This window comes from Mesoplodon bidens, assembly GCF_964165515.1.
Source record: "Mesoplodon bidens genome assembly, chromosome: 18".
NCBI classification, from domain to species: domain Eukaryota; kingdom Metazoa; phylum Chordata; class Mammalia; order Artiodactyla; family Ziphiidae; genus Mesoplodon; species Mesoplodon bidens.
The window spans coordinates 57,385,120-57,408,823 of NC_138175.1; the positions used below are offsets into that span (position 1 = coordinate 57,385,120).

The window sequence follows — 23,704 nt, forward strand, 5'->3', positions numbered from 1 at the left end:
CCTCTGTGTCTTTCAAATGTACCAGCATGTTTCCTCTTCTAAAAATATGTTCCTTACAAAGTACTATGTATAAAGTAAGCTACAAGGATATACTGTACAGCACAGGGACTATAGCCAATATTTTATAAAAACTGTAAATGGAATATAATCTATAAAAATTTTGAATCACTATGTTGTACACCTGAAACTAATATAATATTGTAAATCAACTATACTGCAATAAAAATAAATAAGGAACATAAATATATGTGTTCCTCGTAGACTTTCTGGGACAATTTGATCATTTCAATGCTGAGAATCCAAGACCTACTAGCCTGAGAGGTTCCCAAACTCCTGGGTCCTGAGGCAGGAAGACATGGGGCCATACACTCTGGGTCTGAAGGAGGAGGGGCTGGGGGCCTGGACCCCTGGGTCTGAGGGGGGAGGGGCTAGGACTCCTGGGCCTGAGGAGAGGCTCACCCTAATTCAAAACGGCCTCATCTTTATTAATTACATCTGCAAATACCCTATTTCCGAATAATGTCACATTCTGTGGTCTCCTGCAGGTTAGGATTTCAACATATGAACTTGTGGGGGGAGAGGGGCGAGGCAATTCAACCCATCCCACTTACAATACCCAAAAGTTGGAAGCAACCCAATTTTGTAATTGACATGTCCATCGACAGCTAAAGGAATAAGTTATTTAGAATAACTTCATACAATGTACTCAATAAAAAGGAATGAGGGGGCTTCCCTGGTGGTGCAGTGGTTGAGAGTCCGCCTGCCAATACAGGGGACATGGGTTCGTGCCCTGGTCTGGGAAGATCCCACATGCCGCGGAGCAGCTGGGTCCGTGAGCCATGGCCGCTGAGCCTGTGCGTCCGGAGCCTGTGCTGCGCAATGGGAGAGGCCCGCGTACAGAAAAAAAAAAAAAGGAATGAGGACTTCCCTGATGGTCTAGTGGTTAAGACTCCAAGCTCTCAATGCAGGGGGCATGGGTTCAAACCCCCTGGTCGGCAAAGATCCCACATGCCCTGTGGTGCGGGCCCCTTCCCCCCAACGAAGAAGGAATGAACTACTGGTATTTACACAATATGTATGATTCCAGTTACATGACAATCTAGGAAAAACAAAACTATAGTGAGAGGATGAAGATCAGTGGTTACCAAGGGCAGAGGGGATGGGGGAAGTGATTACTGCAAAGGGAACTTTTGGGGGGTTTGGAAAGAATCTCTAAATCGCACTGGTGTTTTTATACATGATAACATATATTTGTCAAATCTCATCAGCATGTTCACTTAAAATTAGTGAATTTTATTGCATGTAAATTATAGTGCAATAAAGCTGAAAAAAAACACTGAAAAGATTTGCATGATTTTGTTTTGGAAATTATTTGACTCCAAGTAACTCATTTGATTTATGATTGGATCAGGTTTGTCAACAATCCACAGGCATACTTCAGAATACTTACGAAATGACAAATATCTGACTGATAAATTGTTTCCACATGTCCCAAGAGGGTTTTTTGAGTTTTGTTTTTTGGTTTTTTTATTTTTTTTTTGGGCGGGGGGCGGTTCGCGGGCCTCTCACTGCTGTGGCCTCTCCCATTGCGGAGCACAGGCTCCGGACACACAGGCTCAGCGGCCATGGCTCATGGGCCCAGCCGCTCCGCGGCATGTGGGATCTTCCCGGACCGGGGCACGAAACCGTGTCCCCTGCATTGGCAGGCGGACTCTCAACCACTGCGCCACCAGGGAAGCCCTGTTTTTTGTTTTTTTAGCAAGACAAAACATGCTTATTTAGTTAAAACTGGTGAGTGGGGGCAGGACATGGCAGAAGTGTACAGAGCTGGAGATGAGAGAGGGTCAGGGGTCAGCACAGCACTCAGGGTGGAGGATCCAGAAGTCTTGGAGGTGGGCAGTTCTTTGGTAACTTATCACCCACTTTCCTCGGAGCTACATGAGGCTCAAGAGCCCCAGGGGGTTCCAGAGCCCTGACCAGGAAGGAAAGTCTTGTCCTAACAAGTCTAGGGAGGCCCAGCCCCCAGCAACAGCAGGAACTCTTGGGGACAGGATGAAAGCACCTGGACAGCAAGCTCCACGTGGGTCTCTAAGATGGGGATGTCCAGGGTAGAGAAAATCTAGAAACTCTGAAGCATCACCTCTTGGCTCCATCATCCACAGATGAGGAATACCAGTAGCTGAGCCCAAGTGGGTTATCAAATGGATTAACCACACACACACACACACACACACACTTTGCAAAATAAAAAGCAAAAACAAGAGATAAAAACAACCCCAAAGCTGTCATGAATCACCATCTCATAGAGGACAAGCAAGTGGCTACCAGTGAGGGGGCGGGAGCAATATAGGGGTGGGCGAGTGGGAGGTACGAACTGCTGGGTGTTAGATAGCTACAGGGATGTATTTATTGTACAACATGGGGAACATAGCCAATATTTTGCAATAACTTTAAATGCAGTGGAGCCTTTAAAAATTGTATTTAAAAAATTGTATAAGGACTTCCCTGGTGGCACAGTGGTTTAGAATCCACCTGCCAATACAGGGGACACGGGTTTGATCCCTGCTCTGGGAAGATCCCACATGCTGCAGAGCAACTAAGCCCGTGGGCCACAGCTACTGAGACTGTGCTCTAGAGCCTACAAGCCACAACTACTGAGCCCGTGTGCCACAACTACTGAAGCCGGCACGCCTAGAGCCCATGCTCTGCAACAAGAGAAGCCACTGCAATGAGAAGCTTGCGCACCGCAACGAAGAGTAGGCCCTGCTCGACCCAACTAAAGAAAGCCCACGGGCTTCCCTGGTGGCGCAGTGGTTGAGAGTCCGCCTGCCGATGCAGGGGACATGGGTTCATGCCCGGGTCCAGGAAGATCCCACATGCCACGGAGCGGCTGGGCCCGTGAGCCATGGCCGCTGAGCCTGTGTGTCCGGAGACTGTGCTCCGCAATGGGAGAGGCCACAACAATAAAAAATAAATAAATAAATAAATAAAAACAAAAAGTACGGACGCTGAGTCTCTCAACCTCGAATAAAGCATCCCCCTCTGAGCCTTCTTCTTCTCTTTTATAAACTGGTCTCCTAATATCATCTACCTCTAGGGCAGGAGTTAAGAAATATTTTCTGCAAAGGACCAGATAGCAAATAATTTCAGCTTTTGGGGTTATCTGGTCCCTGTTGCAACTACTCTGCCATTACAGCAGGAAAGCAGCTGCAGATAGTATACAAACAAATGAGCAGAGCTGTGTTCCAATAAAACTTTATTTACAAAAACAAGTGGAAGGCCACAGTGTGCTGGCCCCTGTCACAAAGTTTGGAAGGATGAAAGAAAGTAATTCATGACAAAGATCTAACCCACAGTAAATGCCAGAGCATTGATGGCTGTAATGTTGTTACTATAAACAGAACAATGCATCCAAATTCCTTCCTCTGAGGGCCTCTTACATGATTCCCATATGCACCCAAGATGTTTAGAATATCTCTTCAGGCTACCAGCTAAGCCATGCATCCCTTTATCATTGTTGAAGTTGTTAATAAATTCCTGATAAACGTTGGGTGCTGTTCCAGGGAAGAGAGGACTCTTCCCCCATCAGAGGGCTTATCATACGTAAGTCATTCTCTCTCTCTCTCTCTCTCTCTCTCTCTTTCTCTCCATGCATTTTCAGAGCCCTTATCTGACATGAAAGAAACACGTATCTCTACCTTGAAGCTACCGTGCTGGACAGACCACATAGAGAAAAGGTTAGATGGTGGAGGAGCCCTAATTGGTCCATGCTCCAGCTGTTTGAGCCTTTCCATCCAAGACACTGCCCCAGCTTCCAATCCACCCCCATTGTCACCATGTAGAGCACAAATATGTCACCTCCACCAAGCCCTGTGCAGATGGCAGGTTTGTGAGCAAACTAAATGTGGCCGTTGTCTGAAGCCACTAGGTCTTGGAATGATTTGTCACATGACCTTAGTAACTGGAAAAATTGATTCTTTGTTTCTTTGTTTAGTTCAGGTGCTGAGTGCAGCACTTTCATGCTCCATAATTGGGAGGAAGGGAAGGCAAAAGGGAGGAGGGGCAGGGTGTGGACAGGAGGGAAGGGTGGTGAGAAGGAAGGCAGACAGGAGAGGAAAGACTTAGTGAGTTCGCCTGGAGTAAAGCAGGCACCACACAAGTAGCTGACCTCCCGGCTAGGATGGGGTGATGGGGACGCCGCGAGCTCGTGGGACGCAGTGGGCCCCACTGTAAGAAGGCTGGGCGAGTTCCCTGCAGGATGTGGTGTTGATCTCAGTGATACGAACAGAAAGGATGTCCTCAGGCCAGAAAGGATGCTCCAGACTGTGGGATCAGCTTAAGGAAAAGATAGCGCACAGGTATGTGCGGATACTGTGGGAGTGTAAGGTGTGGATGGGGTGGAAGGAATGAGGCTGGAGTGGCTGGAAGGTGGAGCCAGATTATGGCTCACATGCCAGGCTGAGAAACTCGGCTTTAATTCAGAGGACACTGGAGACCCATGAAAGAGTAATGAGCCGTGGAAGGCCACGAGCAGATCTATGTTTTAGGAATTTTGTTTCCAGGTGAGATGTAGAATACGGGCTGGAGAGGGACATAAGGGATGTAGGAAGAGCAGCATTCAGGACCCATTAGGGAAAGTTGACTAGTTGTTCCCCAAACATACATTCTTCCTTTCTTGCTTATAATACTAGAGCTACTGGTTTAGAGCTGGGCACATGAGCACCTAGAACAAAGAATCATTTCCCAGCCTCCTCTGCACACATGCTGTGGCCATGTGTCTAAGTTCTGACTTAGACGAGATGTGAGCAAAAAGGACATGTGTACTCAAAATGAAAAGACACTTGCCCCTTTCTTCCTTTCTTCTGGCTGCAAGGCAGATGTGATGTCAGGCCCTCAGGCAGCCATTTTGGACCACGAGGTGGAAGCCCTATTTTGCCAGAGTAATGAGATGGAAAGAGCCTGGGTCCCTGATGATTATGGAGCTGCCAAATGGGCCCTGGGTCAACTGCAATAAATAAACTTCAACCCGATTTAAGCCACTAATAGTCCAGGTCTTTCTGTTAGAGCAGCGATCTCATCTCAGAAAATAGCAACTCCAGTCTTCCCACTGCCTAGAGCAAAACATGGAGTCATGCTTATCTCCTCTTTTTCTCTGAATACCTGCCAGCTCTTCCTTCAAAATACATCCAAAAATCTGACATCTCAGCATGTCCATTGCTACCATCTCTCACTGGATTAATATGAAAGCCTCCTAGCTGGTCTCCCTGCTTCCCCCTGTTCTCCACACAGAAACTAGGGAATGCTTTTGAAACTTAACTCAATTGCCATTGGGGAACCATCTTGGTCATACTCGATTCAGGCAGGAAGCATCCGTAGATGCCAAAACTAATGAGTTAAAGTTTCATGACACACAGCATATTTACATAGTCTCAAAGTAGCTCTCCACAAGATACTTATTAATTACGAAGGAAAAACTGTACAGAAACCCGGCAGAGGTTTTCTCTGTATGCTTTTGCAACTTTTCTACAAGTCTGAAATTATTTCAACACTGGACCAATACAACATAGACATATAGCTGATTCACGTTGTTATAAAGCAGAAACTAACACACCATTGTAGAGCAATTATACGCCAATAAAGATGTTTAAAAAAACAATAGATGAACCTCAAAAACACTCTGAGGTCACATATTGTATGATTCCATTTATAGGCAATGTCCAGAACAGGCAAATCCACAGAGACAGAAAGCAAATGGTGGTTTTCAGGGGCTGTGGGGAGGAAGGAATGGGGACTGACTTCTAACGGGTATGGACTTTATTTGGGGAGGGTGAAAATGTTTGGGAATTAGATGGATATGATGGTTGCATAACGTTGTCAGTGTACTAAGTGCTATTCAGTTGTTCAATTTAAGATAGTTAATTTCAGGGACTTCCCTGGCGGCCCAGTGGTTAAGACTTCGCCTTCCAATGCAGTGGGTGCGGGTTCGATGCCTGATCGCGGAGCTAGGATCCCACATGCCTTGCGGCCAAAAAAACAAAACATAAAACAGAAGGAATATTGTAACAAATTCAATAAAGACTTTAAAAATGGTCCACATCAAAAAAATCTTTAATAAAAAAAGATGGTTAATTTCAGGTCAATTTTTAAAAAATTTTTGATCAAAACACTTCTATAGTACCGTCAATTTCTGGTCCTTACAGTGACCCTGGGAACCCACAATCCACCCCCATCACCTTTCTGACTTCATGTCCTACCCCTCTGCCCTAAACACTCTGCTCCATAAACACTAGCCTTGCTGTGTGAGCATTCACCTTAGGACCTTTGCACTGGCCCTTGCCCCTGCCTGAAAATCTTTCCCCAGATATGCTCACACCTCACTCCCTCCAGGGCTTCACTCAAATATCATAGTCTCAAGGAGGACCTCCCCAACCAATAAACCCCCCAAACACATGCTGGACCTCCCTGGTGTTCTTCCCTGCTTTATGACCACCATGTGACATTCTACACATTTACTTTTTCATTTTGTTTTCTACAGGAATGTAAACTCTATAAGGACAGGTCTGGGGCCATTGAGTTCCCTGGCACCTAGAAGAGTGCCTGGTGTAGAGTAGATGGTTAATAAACATTTGTTGAATGAATGGATAAATGTCCTGAATAAATGAACGGTCATTGGAAGCTTAGGACGGAGGCTGTCCATTGCTTGAGGTGTCAGAGCAGGCACTGGGATGCAGAGCTGCGTGTCTGCAGAACCAGCCCTTGTCACCGCATGTGGATCTGGTCATTTAGTTTTGATTTATTCCTTTGTCTGTCTTCCATCCATTGGCTGAGCACTGAGCTGTTCTAAGCACGTTACACGCCTTTTCACACCTCATCTTCCCACCAGCCTTTACAGCAGGTACCAGGGCTTATGCTCCTTTTAGGGAGGAAGAAATTAGAATAATCGAAGAGTCACTTGCTCAGAGAGCAAAGTCACTTGCTTCAACCCAGGATCCAGACTCAAGTCTGTCTGGAGCCCTTTCCCCATCACTGCCTCCTGGATGCAGTCCCCCAACATGGGAGCCAAATGCCTTCAGCTTCAGGAGACAAATCTGCCCTGGATCCCTCCCAGAGAATAAACAGCTCACCACCAGCCTCCCTCCTCTGGCCAGGCCAGTTTTTAGACTCACCTTCCTGGTGCTACTCCCCGCCCCCTCTCCAGGGCCAGCCGGTCGGTCTCAGAGGAATTTCAAGGAAAAACCTTTCCTAACCCCTTAGATCCCAGGAAGAACTCCTCTGAGCTTCCACACTGCCGGAGCGACCTCCGTTTATGGCACGTTTCAGGCAACCCATGTTTGAGTCACCTCCCCACCCAGACAGGGCTTCTTGAGACTCAGGCTTGGGGCAAGTGCATTTGAGTTGAAGTTTGGTTACCCTATCCTGTGCAATTGTCATGGTCAACACCAATATCGTGACCATCCTCATAGCTGTCTCCAGTCTCATCTCCTCTGGCCAGTCACACCCCCACCTGCCCAGCCTCCCCAAGGTGTTCCCTCTGCCTAAAACCCCCTCTGCATTCTTGGCTCCGTCTTGAAATTCAGGTCAAGGCTCCTATGACACTTTGTCAGAGAGGTCATCCGTGACTACCTCACCAGAAGTGGCCACACCTGCCTGCCCCTCAGCGACTCCATTTCTTCACATTTATTTCCTCCACAGAGATTACCACAATCTGAAAGTCTTACTCATGTGTGTCTCCCTACCTGTTTACCTTCTGTCTCCCCACCACACCCGCTAGAATGACAACTACACAAGGGCAGGGGCTTTGTCTGCCTAGCACTTAGAACGTGCTTGGTACACAGTAGGTGCTTGAGTATTTGCTACTACATGACTTTGGGACTTTGCATACGCCACTCCCCAAGCTTAGAATATCATTCCTTGCTGCATCTTCCTTGGTGAACTCCTATTCATCCTTCAGAACCCCATCCAGTTATCACTTAACCTGGGTAGTCTTCTTTGACTGCCTCACATACTCACCACAGAGCTGGAATAAGTGTCTCCTCTGGGGACACTCAATGCCCTGTTGCCACCTCCAGCAGTGCACATGTCACTGTGAATTGCTACCGTGGGTGCCAGAAGGGTCTATTTCCCCAGTCGACCTGACTTCTTGAGGGCAAAGGATGAGGCACAATTAGGTCTCAGGGACCATTTATTGAATGAATGAATGAATGAATGGACAAATATGTAAGTAACTCTATCTCCCTGACAGCCAGCTCCCGTCTTATTTACAGGCCCTGCCCCAGCAAGCTGCCAGACCTGTGCATTCGACCTCCCTCCCTGTCCTAGGAATTCATCAGCAAATCCTACAGTTGGGGGACAGATGTGGGGGGCATGCCTCGGGCGAGGAGGATGAGGGAAGAGATGGGGTGCTTTCAGATGTGACCTACAGAGGATCTTGGCTTAACAAGCAGCAGTGAGAGTTCTGTTTGGTTCCTGGGATCTCCCAACAGAGAGAATAAACAATCCAGTTCCCCAGTAACAAAGCTACCCCAGTTCAGAGACAGAGGCAAATTCAGACCCACGGAGTCCTAAAGTTCACTCAGTACAAGGCGCGCTACCGTCGGTGTTGTGGTGCCGGGTTCCCCCCGGTGAGCGCCTCCACCCAGGGCTTACGGAGGCAGACTGTGCAGGGTGTGAGCCTCCACTGGTATTTGGGAACCACGTGCTACGGTTTGGAAAGAGGGAGGCGCCTCCTTTGTGGCAGGGAAGAAGGAAGGAGGCCCTGGGCCCTGAACGAGGGCGGAGGCTCGGGTTTTGGTCTCACCTGCTGCTCCGGAGCACAAAGGATCTGCTGTGGGTGGGGCCTGGGGGCGCCTGTGTTCCACCGCCCTCCTCCCTCAGACCCAGGGACCAGGCCCCCAGCCCCTCCCGCCTCAGACCCAGGGGTCCAGGCCCCCAGCCCCTCCCCCCTCAGACCCAGGATCCAGGCCCCCAGCCCCTCCCCCCTCAGACCAAGGATCCAGGCCCCGGCCCCTCCCCACTCAGACCCAGGGGTCCAGACCCCCGGCCCCTTCCCCCTCAGACCCAGGGACCAGGCCCCCAGCCCCTCCCCCCTCAGACCCAGGACTCCTGGCCCCTGACTCACACTGAATGCCTTTACAAGGACACTTCTCTCCACCTGCACATGAAGAAAGAGCCTGGTCTCAGCCAGATCTGCATCTGTCACGGCCCGGAGCCACTGAGACTTGGACTAGTGGCCTCCCACTCCGAGCCTCTGTCTTCTCTATCAGCGGGGTACCAGTCCCAGCCCCGTCTGCCTCACAGAGAGTAAAGGGTCTGCTCCTTCCCTCGGACTCCAAACCAGGCAGGGCCAAGCTCAGAAAGCATTTGTGGCATGGATGTGCCAGGGACACAGACTGACAGAAGCCGGACACAGAAGAGCACAGGACCCTCTCCCTGCTGCACGGAGGAGGGGGGCAGTGGCTACTCGCCCAGCTGGTCACTATGTCTCTGTGCCCAGCAGTGCCTGGCACACTCGCTGGCTAGACGGCCCTCCCCTCCGTGGCTCAGGCGGCTCCTGGCCTGGAACACTCCTCCCTCATGCTTCAGGCCACCTGGGGCTGCCAAACTTGCCGTTCAGGTTTAGCTCTGGCCACCCCACCCCTCCTCCTTCAGGAAGCCTGCCCTGACCCTCTGAGCAGCCGCTTCCAGGCTTCCAAGGCATCCTTAGCATCTGCCATTGTAGGACCTGTGGAAAGAAAGACATCATCGATGTGGTCGCTAACACTTCTTCCCTAGGATTTTCTCTTCGTCGAGTACTGTACTAAGAGCTCTCCGTAACCTCCTTTAATCTCCCCAGTGCTGTTGTCCCCATTTTACAGATGGGGGACTGGGGCACAGAGAGGTTAAGTAATTTGCCCAGGGTCACACAGCTAGATAAGGGCCTGGACCATGAGGTGGTGGCACAGAGTAACAACCAAGATGCAGTGTCTAAACTGTATGGCCTGGGTTCAACCATCTCTACCACTTATTAGTTGTGTGATTATAGACAAGTTACGTAACTTGAATATGTCTCGGTTTCTTCATGTATAAAATGGGGATAATTGAACCCATTTCCTAGGACGTTGTGAGGTTTATACAAATACACACACACACACACACACACACATAAGGTACTCAGAAGAGGATATAAGCACACAATAAGTATTACCAAAATTATTAAGTGGCAAAGCCAGGACTCGAACCCACACCCACTTGAGCTCTTTACCATCACACCACACAATATGATTATCTCTCTTTCTGTCTATTGTTTCTTCCCCATCAATCCAGGACAAGGATGTGCCTTCTCTGGTTTCCAGCCTCTCTTAGTATAGACTGTGGGGTCAACACGTGTTCAGTGAAGCAATAATGTACATGAGTGCACCAAATGCAAAAACTCAGTAATTCAGCAAATGTCACTCTAGCACTTACTACGGGCAAGACCCTATTCTATACGCGGCAGATACACTGGGGGACTGAACATACAATAGTCTTTGTCCTCATGAAGCCTTACATTCTAATGGGGAAGACATAAAATAGACAAAATAAACAGGTAATATAGTGTGTTACAGGGTGATAAATGATCTGGAGATAAGCTAAATGTTGGGGGAGGGGGAAGAGACTCTGAAGGAGGGAAGGGTCAGAGGTGCTGCCACGTTAAACAAGGTTGCCAGCCAGGCCTCCCTGAGGTGGTGCCATTCAAGCAAAGACCTGAAGAAGATGAGGAAGCAAGCCTCTTCTCATCTGAGGATGTGAGAAGAGCTTTCCAGGCAAAGGGTACAGCAAGTGCAAAGGCCCTGAGGCAGAATGGCATCTGGGTACTCAAGGAGCAAAGGAAGAGATGAGGTAGGGTACCATCACTTACGGCCTTGTAGAAGGTCTTCTTCTTCTTTTTTTTTTTTTTTTTTTTTGAAGTTCTTCTCTTTTATCCAGAGAAATGGGGAGCCACCGAAGGCTTTTGAGAGTGGAGTGACGTAAGCTGATTTAGGTTTCTATGGGGTCCATGCATTGAGACCGGACTGGGGAGGAAGACAGCAGGGAGACCACTCACTGCATGTGTAACTCTGAGCAAGTCTCTGAGCCCTTGTGAGCCTCAGTTTCCTCATCTGCAAAATGGAGACACCCCAACACTCACTTCACTGGGTTCGGGGAAGAAGTGGTGTGTATAACTCAGTTAGCGAGGACCATGGCACAGGGGAAGTTCTCGAAAGGAGATTTTTATGCCTGAGGAGCCTGTTCATTTTTGTGATGCCCTTGGAGCAGTGTTGGGCATTGAGTCTTAGCTGTCATCGTTATCGGGAATTACTGAGGGACATTTCCAAAGGAGGAGGGAAGGCGAGGGCTGGGGGCCGAGGGCACCGGTGGAGAATTGCTGTAGTTCTTGTTCTCCTGTTGTGATGGAGACTATTAGCGTTCTGGCTCCCCCGAGGACATCCCAGCCGGCGCCCTGGGTCTGTCAGCCAGCCCCGCCCAGGGGCCACGCCAGCAGGCTGTACCAGGTGAGTGCTCAGGCATGCGGAGGAGGGAGGGCCCTGGGAGTGAGCAGGAAGGAGAGGCCCCTGTCGGGAAGGGAGAGAAGAGCTCAGAGCCTCCCGTCTGACACAGCTTGAGCAGCAGGTGAGGAGGGGGCCCAGGGAAGAGAGCTGGGTCCTAGCGAGGAAGGGCTGGAGGTGGGGACTCCTGGGTCTGGGGGAGGGGAGCAGGGGGCCCAGACTCCTGGGTCCAGACCCAGGAAAGGCTGGGGGAACTAAAGTCTAGTTCTGAAGAGCTAGAGGCTGGAGATCGGACCCGGACACCTAAGGGAAGACTATGGGGTCGTAGGGGCTGAAGAATTGGATGAATGGTTCTCTGAGGAGACTTGGTGTCAAAACCCTTTAGTTCCACGGGACAAGGAGCTCTGAGTTCTGGACTCCTGGGACCCTGAGAAAGTAAAAGGCTAGAAGACAGGGAGACAGGATCCCTGGGTAGAGGAAGGAAAATGGAGCACACATAGGTTAGGGAGCTGAATGTATGGAGCCCTGAGGAATTGGGGGTGCGGCAGTGTACTAGGTGTGAGGGGGGAGGGGCTGGGGGTCTGGATCCCTGGGTCTGAGGGAGGAGGGCCTGCAGGTCTAGATTCCTGGTCTGAGGAACAAGGGCCTGAGGGCCTGGACATCTGGGTCTGAGGGAGGCGGGGCTGGGGGCCCGGATTCCTGGTCTGAGCGGGGAGGTGCTGGGGCAGGGAACACAGGTCCTGCGATCAGGTCCAGCCTCACCTCTTTGCTGGCTCCCAGGGCTCCAGGTGGCAGGAACTCCCCATTCTCAGTGCCATGAGCACCACCACTGGGTAAGTACCCCCGTCCACCAGGTCCCCCGGCCGCCCCCCCTCCCCCCCCCCTTTCATCCACACCCGCAGGTGGCATTTACAGCAGCCCAGGCCTGGACACTCTGAAGACCACCTGAGCTGCCTCCCTCCTGCTGCCAAGCAGACAGACCCGGGTTCAAATCCAGGCGCTAACTTTCAGCAGTGGTGTGGCCCTGGCCAAAGGACATCACCTCTTCAAGCCTCAGTCCCTCCTCCGTGAAACAGGGACGATTTTGAGAGCTTGATAGGCTAATGCACATACAGGACCTAGCAGAGCATCTGACCAACAGCAGGTGTTCAACTCATGAGAACTGCTAGGCTATCGTTGTTACCTTTTCTTTTTCTTTCTTTCTTTTTTTTTTTTTTTGGCGGTACGCGGGCCTCTCACTGCCGTGGCCTCTCCCACTGCGGAGCACAGGCTCCAGACGCGTAGGCTCAGTGGCCATGGCTCACGGACCCAGCCGCTCCGTGGCATGTGGGATCTTCCCAGACCGGGGCACCAACCCGTGTCCCCTGCATCGGCAGGTGGACTCTCAACCACTGCGCCACCAGGGAAGCCCTCTTTTTCTTTTTTTGGCTGCGCTGCGTGGCATATGGGATCTTAGTTCCCCAACCAGGGATGGAACCCGGGCCCACGGCACTGAAAGCACCGAGTCCTAACCACTGGACCTCCAGGGAATTCCCAGTTGTTATATCTTATAATTAAATATTGACCCTTTGCTAAAAACTCAGGGCTGTTTACAATGAAGGGTCAAGTCTCCTGGAGTGAGCAGGGAGAAGGATAAAGAGAGAAGCATGGGAATAGCTGCATGGGAGATGGAAGGGAAGGAGTTCTCCAGCCCAGAGGTAATCAAATTGTGGGGAGATTTGACTGACAAGAGCAGGATGAGGAGCAGAGGTTTGACTAAAAGAGCTTCTCATCCTTCATCTCTCATCTCCGACCCCAACCAAGCTCTGAGCTTCTGTTATTTCTGTGGAAACGGGGACTCGAGAATTCTCAGAGAAAGTGACCTTGAAGAGGAGGTCGAGGGCAAGAGACAGAGAAGGATTTGGTTGAAAAGAACCTGGCCCGTGGGGTAGGAGGGGAAGAAGATAACTTTCCATCTACTCCCAATACTAATGCTACTGTAAAAAATCCCATTTATTGGGAGTTCCCTGGTGGTCTAGTGGTTAGGATTTGGCGCTTTCAGTGCCGTGGCCCAGGTTCAATCCCTGGTCAGGGAACTGAGATCCTGCAAGCCACGCAGCACAGCGAAGCCAAAAAAAAAAAAAATCCCATTTATTGAGCAACTACTGCGTGTTAAGCCCTTTGCATCATCTTAACAATGATAATAACAGTTACTAAGGCTGCACAGCATTCCAGCTGCATCATCTCATTGAATTAGCCCAACAGACCTACCAGACAGACACTATAGGGTAACTAACCCCTGTCTTATGGAAAGGGAAGCTGAAGCAGGAGAGATCGTCTCCCACCCGGGGTCTTATGACAACGCAGTAGCTGACAGAGGATTCGAACCCAGGTCTGTGTGACAGTAGAGACCACACTCACCACCACGACCCAGTACCACTGCCATACTTGTCTTGTTAAAGTCCAGCTCTGGCCCTGCCCTCCCCTGCTCAAAACCCTCCATGGCTCCCCACTGCCCTCACAAGCTCTGCTGGGCACTCAAAACTCCCATGATCTGCCCCCAATTCCCATGGCCCCTCTCACCCCTCTTTTCCTTCACTAGTCCAGAAGCTTCTCCCAAACGGAATGCCAAGTCTATCTATGGTGAGTTGAGGGGCAAGGAAGCCCCAGGCCAAGAGAAACTAGGTCTGAGGGAGGAGGTAACTGAGGACCCGAACTCCTGGATCTGATGGGGGAAGGGTTTAGGGGTCTGGACTCCTTTTCTCAGGGAGGAGGGGCTGGGGGTCTGGCCTCCTGGGTCTGAGGGGGAAGGGGCTGGGAGCTGGGTCTCCTGCAGCCATTCTCCTTCTCCCCCCACAGAACAGAGGAAGCGTTACTCCACTGAGGTTATGGCCGATGTTTCCCAATATCCAGTCAATGTGAGTCTGGGGTCTCTGTTGCCACGGGGAGTCTTGCAGGAGGCAAGGCAGGCCTGAGGAGATGGGGGAGTTGAAAGCAGTTAGACCTCCAAGCAGCAAGAACGTGGGAAACTCAGTTTGCTCATCTGCAAAGTGGACTTCTTCTGCCTTGCCTCAGATGTGGGTATTCCGTGGAGGAAATCAATTCCACTTGAATCTGCCAACTTTTCCTCTGAACCAGCTCCTGTGCTGGATAGTTGGACCACAGGGACAAATCAGATGCAATCCTGGATGAGTAGGGGTCAGACAAGGTCCAGAGGTACCAGCAAAATTGCCAGGTGCTCTAACAGAGGTAGAGCTGCTTAGAAGGAACTAGATATAATCCAGACCATTCTCTGCCTCCAAGGGGTCTAGCTGGAGAGCCTAACCCAGGGAAGACACACAGAGGGCACTGGAAGGAGGTGGCGCAGGTGATCAGAGAAGGCTTCCCAGAGGAGGTGTGCGTAGTCGCAGGCTGGAAGGCTGATTCCAGGGGCTTCTCAGCCCACCTGGCTTCATCTTGGGACTCACTGCTTTCTCCAGCACCTGGTGACCTTCTGCCTGGGTGACGAGGACGGCGTGCACACGGTGGAGGACGCCTCGCGGAAGCTGGCCCTCATGGACAGCCAAGGCCGCGTCTGGGCCCAGAACATGCTGCTGCGCGTGTCTCCCAAACACGTTGCGCTGCTGGACCCAGTCTCCAAGGTGCCACGGGGCACATGGGTGGAAGGAGCAGCTTGGACTGAGCCCACTAAGGCATGGAGAGCCCCAGGGACGTCAGGGATCTGAGTGTGAATCTTGATTCCTGCACGTCCTTCCTCTAGGAACTTTGGCAAGGGACCCCCGCCCCCTTTTTGAGCCTCATTAGCCTCATCTATTAAACAGGGGTGTTATCCCTGGCCCCCCAACTTGGGGTGGAGGTTGCCCCGCGCAGTGCCTGTACGTGCTGGCACTGCTGGCACTGCTGTCACCACTTAGGAGTATCCTTGGCTCAGGGTCTCAGTTTACCCGCCGTCCCACCCTCCACCCCACAGGAGGAGCTGGAGTCTTACCCGCTGAGCGCCATCGTGCGTTGCGACACGGTGATACCGCCGGGCCAGAGCTGCTCACTGCTGCTGCTCGTGTGCCAGGAGCCCGAGCGCACGCAGCCCGACGTGCACTTCTTCCAGGGCCTGCGTCTGGGGGTGAGCGAACGGGGGTCGGGGCCACAGGCTGAGACCCTGCGGATTCCGGGGGCGGAGCTGAAACTGGGCGGAGCCCGGAGCCGGACCTCCAACGGGGCGGGGCCTCTAAGACGGGGGGCATGGTGTACGGCAAAGGCGGGGTCAGGGCCAGCGGAGGGGGCGTGACCTGTAAAGGAATTCTGGGAGGGAGGGGGATCTGAGGACAGATTGAACGTAGGGTCGAGAAGGAACGCGAGGGCATAATGGAGACGGAGGCTAAGAGCTAAGAGCTCGGACAGCACGTGGACAGAACATGGAAGTGAGAGTCTGGGGGAGCAGCCAGAACTAGGATGGGAGTGAGTGTGGTCCAGGGGCGAAGTGCCGTCTGGACTGGGTCTCCGTGGTTGGGGGAGTGGCCTAAGGCAGGGACAGTTTAAGAGGCGGGGTGTGAGTGCAGGGCGTGGACGTGCGTGGGCGCAGTGCGTGAGCTTTGGCTGGACGTGGTCTGGGGCCGAGCTGAGGAATCGATCCGGTCGGAGAGCCGCCTGGGCGGGCAGTGGGTGGGTTGGGGTCGTGCCCTGACGGCGTGATTGACAGGCGGAGTTGATCCGAGAGGACATCCAGGGGGCTCTGCACAACTACCGCTCGGGCCGCGGGGAGCGCAGGGCGGCGGCGCTCAGGTAAGGGGGCCGGGCTGGAAGCTGGGGAGAAGAGACGACGGGGAGGTCTCTGGGGAGCCGGCTCCCCTCTTTGGGCCTCAGTTTCCCCATCCGAGAAATCGGTGGATACCACTAGCCTAGAGCAGAACGAGTTTTAAATGGAGTCAAACAAACCCTGTACCAAGTGTACTCCCCTCCCCTCGGTTTCTCCTCCCTCTGCCTCAGTTTCCCTCCGGAGAGGTGCCCTCCCATCCCCCATATATCGGATTTCTCCCTACCACTGAGAGCCTAGGTTTGACCCCTTTGGGCCACAGTGTTTCAGATTGAAGCCCCGAATTTCTCCCCTCCCCGGACCCCCCGGTGTGCCCAGCCTCAGTTTCCCTTTCTTCCCCCGCAGGGCCACGCGAAAGGAGCTGCAGTGCCACCCCTCGCCCACCGCCGAGACCCCGCCCCTGCAGCACCGCCCGACGGTCCACGCCGCGATCAACACGGTGGAGCCGGCCGCGGGCCGCGGGCGACCCCAGGCGGACCCCATCCCAGAGACTGCAGAGATAGGGAGGTCGGGCCGGGCGGAGGTCTGCAGCAGCGCTGACCCGGCCTCTCGGGACCTGAGCCCCTGCGGCCCAGACCTGGCCAGTCTGCAGGCGGAGCGGGAAGTGGTGAGTGAGGCGGGGCTAGGGCCGGGGCGGGACTGGCTGCAGGTGTGAATCTTCTGTCAGGGGGTGGGGCTTGGTTCTGGGGACTTGGTCAGACTTCTGGGGGTGTGGCCGGCGGGGACAGAATGGGGGCAGGGTCAAGCATCAGAGGGCGTGGCCTGGCCTGAATGTGCCTAAGCGCTCTTGGTTTGAGAGGGCTTGGACAGGGGTGATGAGGGTCCGAGATTCAGGGGTCCCACGCATCCCCCTGCTCTGCCCCCCAGGACATCCTGAACCACGTGTTCGACGACGTGGAAACCTTCGTATCAAGGCTGCAGAAGTCTGCCGAGGCGACCCGAGTGCTGGAGCACCGAGAGCGCAGCCGCAGGACCCGGCACCGGGAGGCCGGGGGTGAGGAGGCGCCACCGATTGGCAATCCTGAACACCCCCTTCCTGGCCACTCCCAAATATCCACCCTCTCCCTTGGGTCTCCCCTTGCACCCCCTGCCAGTTTGACTCCCTATCGCGATCTCACTGGGTCACTGCCTCTCTCTTCGACCCTGCCTGACGCTGTCTGCATGTGCCCCATCACCGCGCCTGCCTCGCTACCCAGAGGGCCTCCTGACGCTGCGGGCCAAGCCGCCCTCAGAGGCCGAGTTCATTGATGTGCTTCAGAAAATCAAGTACGCCTTCAGCTTGCTGGTGAGGACGGGTTCATCCCGGGGCGTCAGGGGGCGAGGGGAATAACAAACCTGACCTGTCCGCGCGCTAATACCAGCACCTCCCCGGCTCCACAGGCCCGGCTGCGCAGCAACATCTCCAACCCCTCCTCCCCAGAACTGCTGCACTTCCTGTTCGGACCTCTGCAAATGGTGAGACACCCCCGACCTCAGCCCTCAGGGCAGCCTGCAGCAGGAGGGTTCCACTTCGAGAAGGTCTGATAGCTTGCCCACTCTTGCGCCCCTGCCAGATTGTGGACACCTCGGGCGGCCCCCAGTTCGCGAGCTGCGTGCGGCGGCCGCATCTGACTTCCGAGGCTGTGGCGCTACTGTGGGACAACGTCACCCAACTTGAAAACACGCTCTGGACCTCGTTGGGGGACTCTTGGACCCGCCCGGGGTAAGGGGCGGGGCTGGGAGGCTGGAGGAGCGGCAATTTAGGGGCGGGGCTGGGAGGCTGGGGTCGTGGTGATTGGAGAGACAGGTCTGGCAGGAGGCGTGGTGATTCAGGGGCGAGGCGGGGGGGGGCTGGGGTCGTGGTGATTGGTGAGACAGGCCTGGAAGGCAGGAGGCGGGGTGATCCAGGGGCGTGGCGGGGGGCTGGGAGCGTGGTGATTGGAGGGACAGGGCTGGGAAGCAGGAGGCGTGGTGATTTACGGGTGGGGCTGGGAGGAAGTGGCGGGGCTGTTGGAAAGATGGGGCTAGGAGGGTAGGTTAGTTGTGGGGCTTAGCTGGAGGGTGTCGCCAAAGAAATTGAAGTTCAGGTGGGACTAGGTCAAATGCCACGATCCGATTGGAGGGAAGGCCAGCAGCTTTCCGTGGCGTATGAAACTGTCTGCTGAGCCTCAGACAGCAGCTACCCGCTTTGGTGGTGTGGCGGTGCCCGTGGTTCTCTCCTAGGCAGGCCTATCAACTCCAGGCTCTGTGGTAGTAATTTGTACCCAGGACCTGTCCTCTTAGTCACTCACCTTTCCCCAAGGAGTGTGTTGTTTTCTCTGTTTAAAAAAGTTGCAAAAATAAATCTTAAAGTTAGGTAGTTAGGTTTTTCGTAGCATGGTTAAAAAAAAAAAACTCAAACTGGAATAAAAGGCAGGACTTAGAGGAATGGAGTGAGGCTATGCCCAAGAGGCCGGCTTAGGAAACGTTTGGTCTGTGGTTTTGGAAAGGGGGTGCAGTCTTTGCGCTTGGAGGCTGAGAGCTTCAAGGGAGTACGTGCAGAGCTAGTTGCTGGGCTTAGGGGAAAGGGACGGGATGTGTGTAGCTAGAAACACGGTTTGGAATCAGAGGTGAGATTCAGAGGCCAGGGCGGAGCATGAATGGAATCAGGGTATTTACAAATATAGTTGATGTTGTGGATGCAGCTTAGAGGCAAGGGCAGGGCTTGGCAAAAGGGGGCAAGATTAGAATTGTTGGAATAGAACGAGGCTTAAGGGGAGGGGGAAAACTTCACGAAGTTACTGACAGGGAGGTCAGACCAGGATCCCTGAGGATCCCTTGCCCCTCCTTGGCTGCAGGATGGAGCTACCCTCAGAGGAGGGACCCCCATACAGACCTGAGTTCTACAGCGGCTGGGAGCCCACAGCCACGGACCCACAGGGCCGCGCCTGGGAGGACCCAGTAGAGAAACAGCTACAACACGAGCGGCGGCGCCAGCAGGTGAGGCTAAGGCTTAAGCTCCCCCAGGTGACACAGGGGGGCCGTGACTGGGAATTCTGCGGTGCCGGCCGGGCCCCACCTGACCTACTGCTCTCATCTCCTGCAGCAAAGCACTCCTCAGGTCGCTGTCAACGGGTGAGTGTCAATGGGTGAGTCGGGTCAGGTGGGGTCCAGGAGGGGTGCGTCCTGGGGGCTCCCAGCGCTGACTCCGCTTCCCCTTTTTTCTTTTTCCTTTTGTCTTCCGGCTCTTCGAAGGTGGGTGAGGTGGTGATGAGGCAGGGGCCCGGGCTGGGAGAGGGGGGAGGATCAACGAGGGAGGGAGTGGGGCCCAGACTTCTGGGTTCGAGGGAGGAGGGAACTGGAGGCCCAGATTCCAGGGTCTAAGGGAGGAGGGTGCTGGGAGTGGGTGAAGTTTGAGAGGGACCCCTAGATCCCCAAAGGTCTGGAAGAAGGCAGTTTGGTTTCCCAGGGCCTGGGAAGCTCCCTGCCTGGGTCCCTATATGGACAGAGTCCTGGGTGTTGGAGAGAAGAGGCTGGGGAATTATATATTGGGCTTTGAAGAAGAGCTCAAGTCTGGTGCTTGGGACCTTGGGGACCCAGGGAAGTAGGCTTGGGACTTAAAGGGCCAAGGGGCAAGTTTCTGGGAAAGTTAGGAAGTGGTAATATCTCTGGGCTCCTGAGAGAGGTAAAGGCTGGGAGGCTGGACCCGTGCTTTCCCAAGGCTGTAGAGCAATTGTCTCAGTCCCTGCTGGGTGTTACACTGGAACCTTTTAAGCATTAAAAGGTGGAGGACATTAAAGCTTGAGATCTGGACTCCTAGGTCTCTGGAGGAGGAAATAACTGGGGGTGCAAATTCATAGTTCCAACAAGCAATGGCGGTGCAGACTCTTGGGTCCCGGGGGAAGAAGGGCCCAGAGGAACTAGGATTCCTTGGGCAAGTCGGGGGGCAGATGTGAGGAAAGCTGCGTGGGATGAGAAGACAACAAAGCAGCAGGTCTGGAGGAGCAGAAGGGGGTCTGGGTGAGGGGTCAGGCAGAGTCTCAGCAGAGACGGCGGGAGCTGCCGCCGGCCCCACACAGGGGGTGCCTCGGTCCTGAAGACTCCCCTCTCCCTTGCACAGGTAGGCCTGATCCGGGATGAGGTGCCTTTTACTGGGTTGTCAGAGCTAAAAGTCTGCTCCCCCTCCCCCCAGCTGCCTGGTCTAGCGGACCCCCCTCTCGGTGCGCTTCTGAATCTTGAGCTTGACACCCACAGCTTTTAACTCACCTTTTTTTTGCGCTTCAAGTTCTTTGTGGGGGGCAGGAGAGGAATGGAAATAATAATAATCCCTCCCTGAAAGAGGGAGAAGTCTGTGAGGCTGTACAGGCTAGCAGTTAGGAGCTCAGGGTCATGGGAGCACTCAGGTTCACGTCCAGCTGTGTGCAAGTAGAATGGAATTACTCAGGACATGAGCTCCGGGGCCAGCCTGCCTGGGTCCCAATCTGACTACACCTCTTTCTTGCTCTGTGACCTTTACATCACCGTGTCACTTTATATCGCTGTTCCTTTCCTGTAAAATGGAGATAACAGTTGGGTCTCTGGAGGGAGGAAGGAACTCAGGGGTCCGAACTCACGGTTCTACCAAGTGTTGTCTCTAGCATCAAATCAGCTAATATATGTAGCAGACTTTGAACAGTGTCTGGCATGTAATAAGTGCTATGTAAGTGTTAACTATTGTTTTTATTATGCTTGTGAGTTATCATTATGCATGAGTCAAGTACACAGTAGATGCTCAATAAATAGCAGCTGTCTCTAGCTGTGTAATCTGGGGAGAGTCATTTTATTTCTCTGAGCCTGAATGTTCTCATCTATAAAATGGAGCTGAGGCTAGACTCATATCATGTGCTTACTGCATGGTGCCAGGCACATAAGGAGCACAATATATTCAAACCCGTATTCCAATTTCAAACCTCCGTTAACAGTATTAACCTGCCTCCCCTGCCTCGACCCCTGCTTGGCTTTAACCCCAGCTCACACCAACACCCTACAGTCCAGAGCAGTGGAGCTGGCTACCTCCTTAACCCCCAACCCTTCCCCTTCTCCTCAGTCACCAAGACCAGGAACCAGAAGATGAGCCCCAGGGGCTGGAGCCGGCGGGAAAGTGGGTCCTATGCAATTATGACTTCCAGGCGCGCAATAGCAGCGAGCTGCCCGTCAAGCAGTGGGACATATTGGAGGTCAGAGGAGTGGCGGACGGGGTGGGGGGCTGGGGGGGTTGGAGTCCACCCAACCCTAGCTACAGATACAGCCTCAGAACCCTCCCCTGTACCTCTTCCAGGTCCTGGATGACCAGCGCAAGTGGTGGAAGGTTCGGGACCAGAGAGGGCAGGAGGGATATGTACCTTATAATATCCTGACACCCCACCCGGGGCCGCGGGGGGGCCGCAGCCTGGTGAGCCAGGGCAGACTCCTGGGTCTTGAGGGAAGAGGGGCTGGGGTCAGATCCTGGGTCTTGGGAACAAGAGGCGTGGGGGATAAGGGGTCAAAATCGCTGGCAGAGGAAGTGGCTGAGGATTCGGAAATTTACCTCCAGGCGAAGGGGACTGGGACTCAGTCCTCTTTCTGATCCAGGTGCTCTCCTCTTTTTCCCCTCTCTAGGAGAACAGCACTCCCTTTCCCCCTCCACCACCAATGTCGGCCCCGGCTCCGGCTCCCCCTCCACCACCAGCGCCGGCCGTGGCTCCGGCTCCCCCTCCTCCACCAGTGTCGGCCGTGGCTCCGGCTCCCCCTCCTCCACCAGCCTCGGCCCCGGCTCCTCCCCCGCCGACCCCTCCCGCACCAGCGCCGACCCTGGCTCCCGCTCCCCGTCCCCGACCAGCGCGGACCCAGGCTCCGGCTCCGTCTCGGTCTCCCAGGGACAGCTGCGAGAGCCTCGACAACTTGGACTCCGGCAAGAAGGGTGAGTGGTAGGGGCACCCCTTCGAAGGAGCGGTCCTTGTCCTCGCTTTCCAGGCAGAGAAACCGAGGCTCAGAAAGAGTAAACGGACTCCCGACCCATCACGAGGACGCTGGAGGTCCCCGACCCTCTGAGCCCAGGGCCCTTCGCCCTGAGTCCGCCCTCCCTCCCGGTTTCCCGCCTGCAGAGAAATTCTCCCAGATGCTCAGTATCAACGAGGAGCTGCAGGCACGCCTGGCCCAGGGCCTCACGGGCCCCAGCCGCGCAGCCCCGGGGCCCCGCGCCCCGGAGCCGCAGCTCAGCCCGCGCTCCAGCGCTTCGGAGGTCCGCGCCTGGCTGCAGGGCAAGGGCTTTAGCTCAGGGTGAGTGTGGCAGGTGCCGGCTAGGGGACCCTGCGATACCGGCGCTAGAGGCGGAGCGCTCCAATTGGCCCAGAGGGGGCATGGAAGACCACGGGAGACCGGGATTGGTCCCAAACGGGGGTCTGCCTGATAGCAACTAGACTGTCGGGCTGTGATTGGCATGTTTTTCCAGGCTCCGATTGGAGTCTCCAGGGAAGCCCCGCCTCCCTTGGAAGGCAGCCCCCACCCCACCCCACCCCACGGCGCGCTATGATTGGTGGTGGATGGGGATTCAGGAGCCATCAGCAGCGGCCGCCACCCCGCTTGAGAGTTAGACTGCTGCTCAGATTGGACAAAGGGCTAAGCGGGCGTAAAGTGGTTGGTGGGGCTGAGGAGGCTTGAGCCGTGATTGGCCAACAGGCCTGACTGTGCCCTGGCATGACCCTGCTCAGGACCCTGGCCGCGCTAGGCGCACTGAGCGGCGCGCAGCTATTCTCGCTGCAGAAAGAGAAGTTTCGGGCGCTGAGCCCCGAGGAGGGGGCGCGCGTGTACAGCCAGATCACAGTGCAGCGCTCGCTGCTGGAGGTGAGGCGGGCGCTCGTCCCCGAGCCCGGACTGGGGAGGGCGCTGAGGGCTCTGCCTCCAACATCCTGATTTTCCACCCCCCCTCCAGGACAAAGAGAAAGTGTCAGAGCTGGAGGCGGTAATGAAGAAGCAAAAGAAGAGGATGGAAGACGAGGTGGAAACGGAAGTCATTTGATCCTTCCCCGCCCCTCCACTAAGTTTCCAGGCAGCAGCCCCGCGGGAGAACGGACTCTGCAGACTGCCCCCACCAACGGTAGATCCCTCTAGGGACCGCCGACCTGTTCCAGCCTTGGTCTTACCCCGTCCGGTTAGATAAATCGGCCCGTCCTTAATGGAGTCTCCTGAGAAATGCTCTCGTATTGGCCGAGAACGGGCACTGAGACAATTTAGGGCAAGTGCTTGCGCTCTGGAGCCCTGTGTATTGTGATAATGCTACCCACTCTATAAACAGCCTCCTCTTAGCAGGCGGTGTCAACTGATGTCCCTTCTCTACCCGGGTACCAGGGGCCAGGAACCTGACCCTCACCCCAGCAACAGCCTCACAGGAAAGGAATCTAGCAGATGTCCCCCCTCTCTTTGGTTTCTTTCTCTG

The 23,704-nt window shown here is 54.1% G+C and overlaps 1 protein-coding gene across 4 annotated transcripts; it reads left to right on the plus strand.

Annotated features, from left to right (window-relative positions):
• The first annotated feature begins 12,305 nt into the window (after positions 1-12,305).
• On the plus strand, positions 12,306-23,573 carry EPS8L1 (EPS8 signaling adaptor L1). Of its 4 annotated transcripts, XM_081215742.1 has the most exons (19): positions 12,306-12,337; positions 14,091-14,126; positions 14,343-14,401; positions 14,963-15,124; positions 15,454-15,603; positions 16,180-16,262; positions 16,639-16,900; positions 17,161-17,287; positions 17,490-17,578; positions 17,674-17,748; positions 17,847-17,995; positions 19,110-19,251; positions 19,358-19,386; positions 21,338-21,467; positions 21,569-21,682; positions 21,889-22,189; positions 22,374-22,548; positions 22,980-23,112; positions 23,201-23,573. In XM_081215742.1, the coding sequence occupies exons 3-19, from the start codon at positions 14,372-14,374 to the stop codon at positions 23,285-23,287; spliced, it is 2,238 nt and encodes a 745-aa protein (XP_081071868.1). In that variant the 5' UTR covers positions 12,306-12,337; positions 14,091-14,126; positions 14,343-14,371; the 3' UTR covers positions 23,288-23,573. The 4 variants fall into 4 exon arrangements, with proteins under 4 accessions (XP_081071868.1, XP_081071867.1, XP_081071869.1 ...); XM_081215741.1 differs by lacking the exon at positions 12,306-12,337 and having other exon boundaries at positions 12,872-14,126; XM_081215743.1 differs by lacking the exons at positions 12,306-12,337; positions 14,091-14,126; positions 14,343-14,401; positions 14,963-15,124; positions 15,454-15,603 and adding an exon at positions 15,635-15,938.
• Positions 23,574-23,704: the final 131 nt, after the last annotated feature.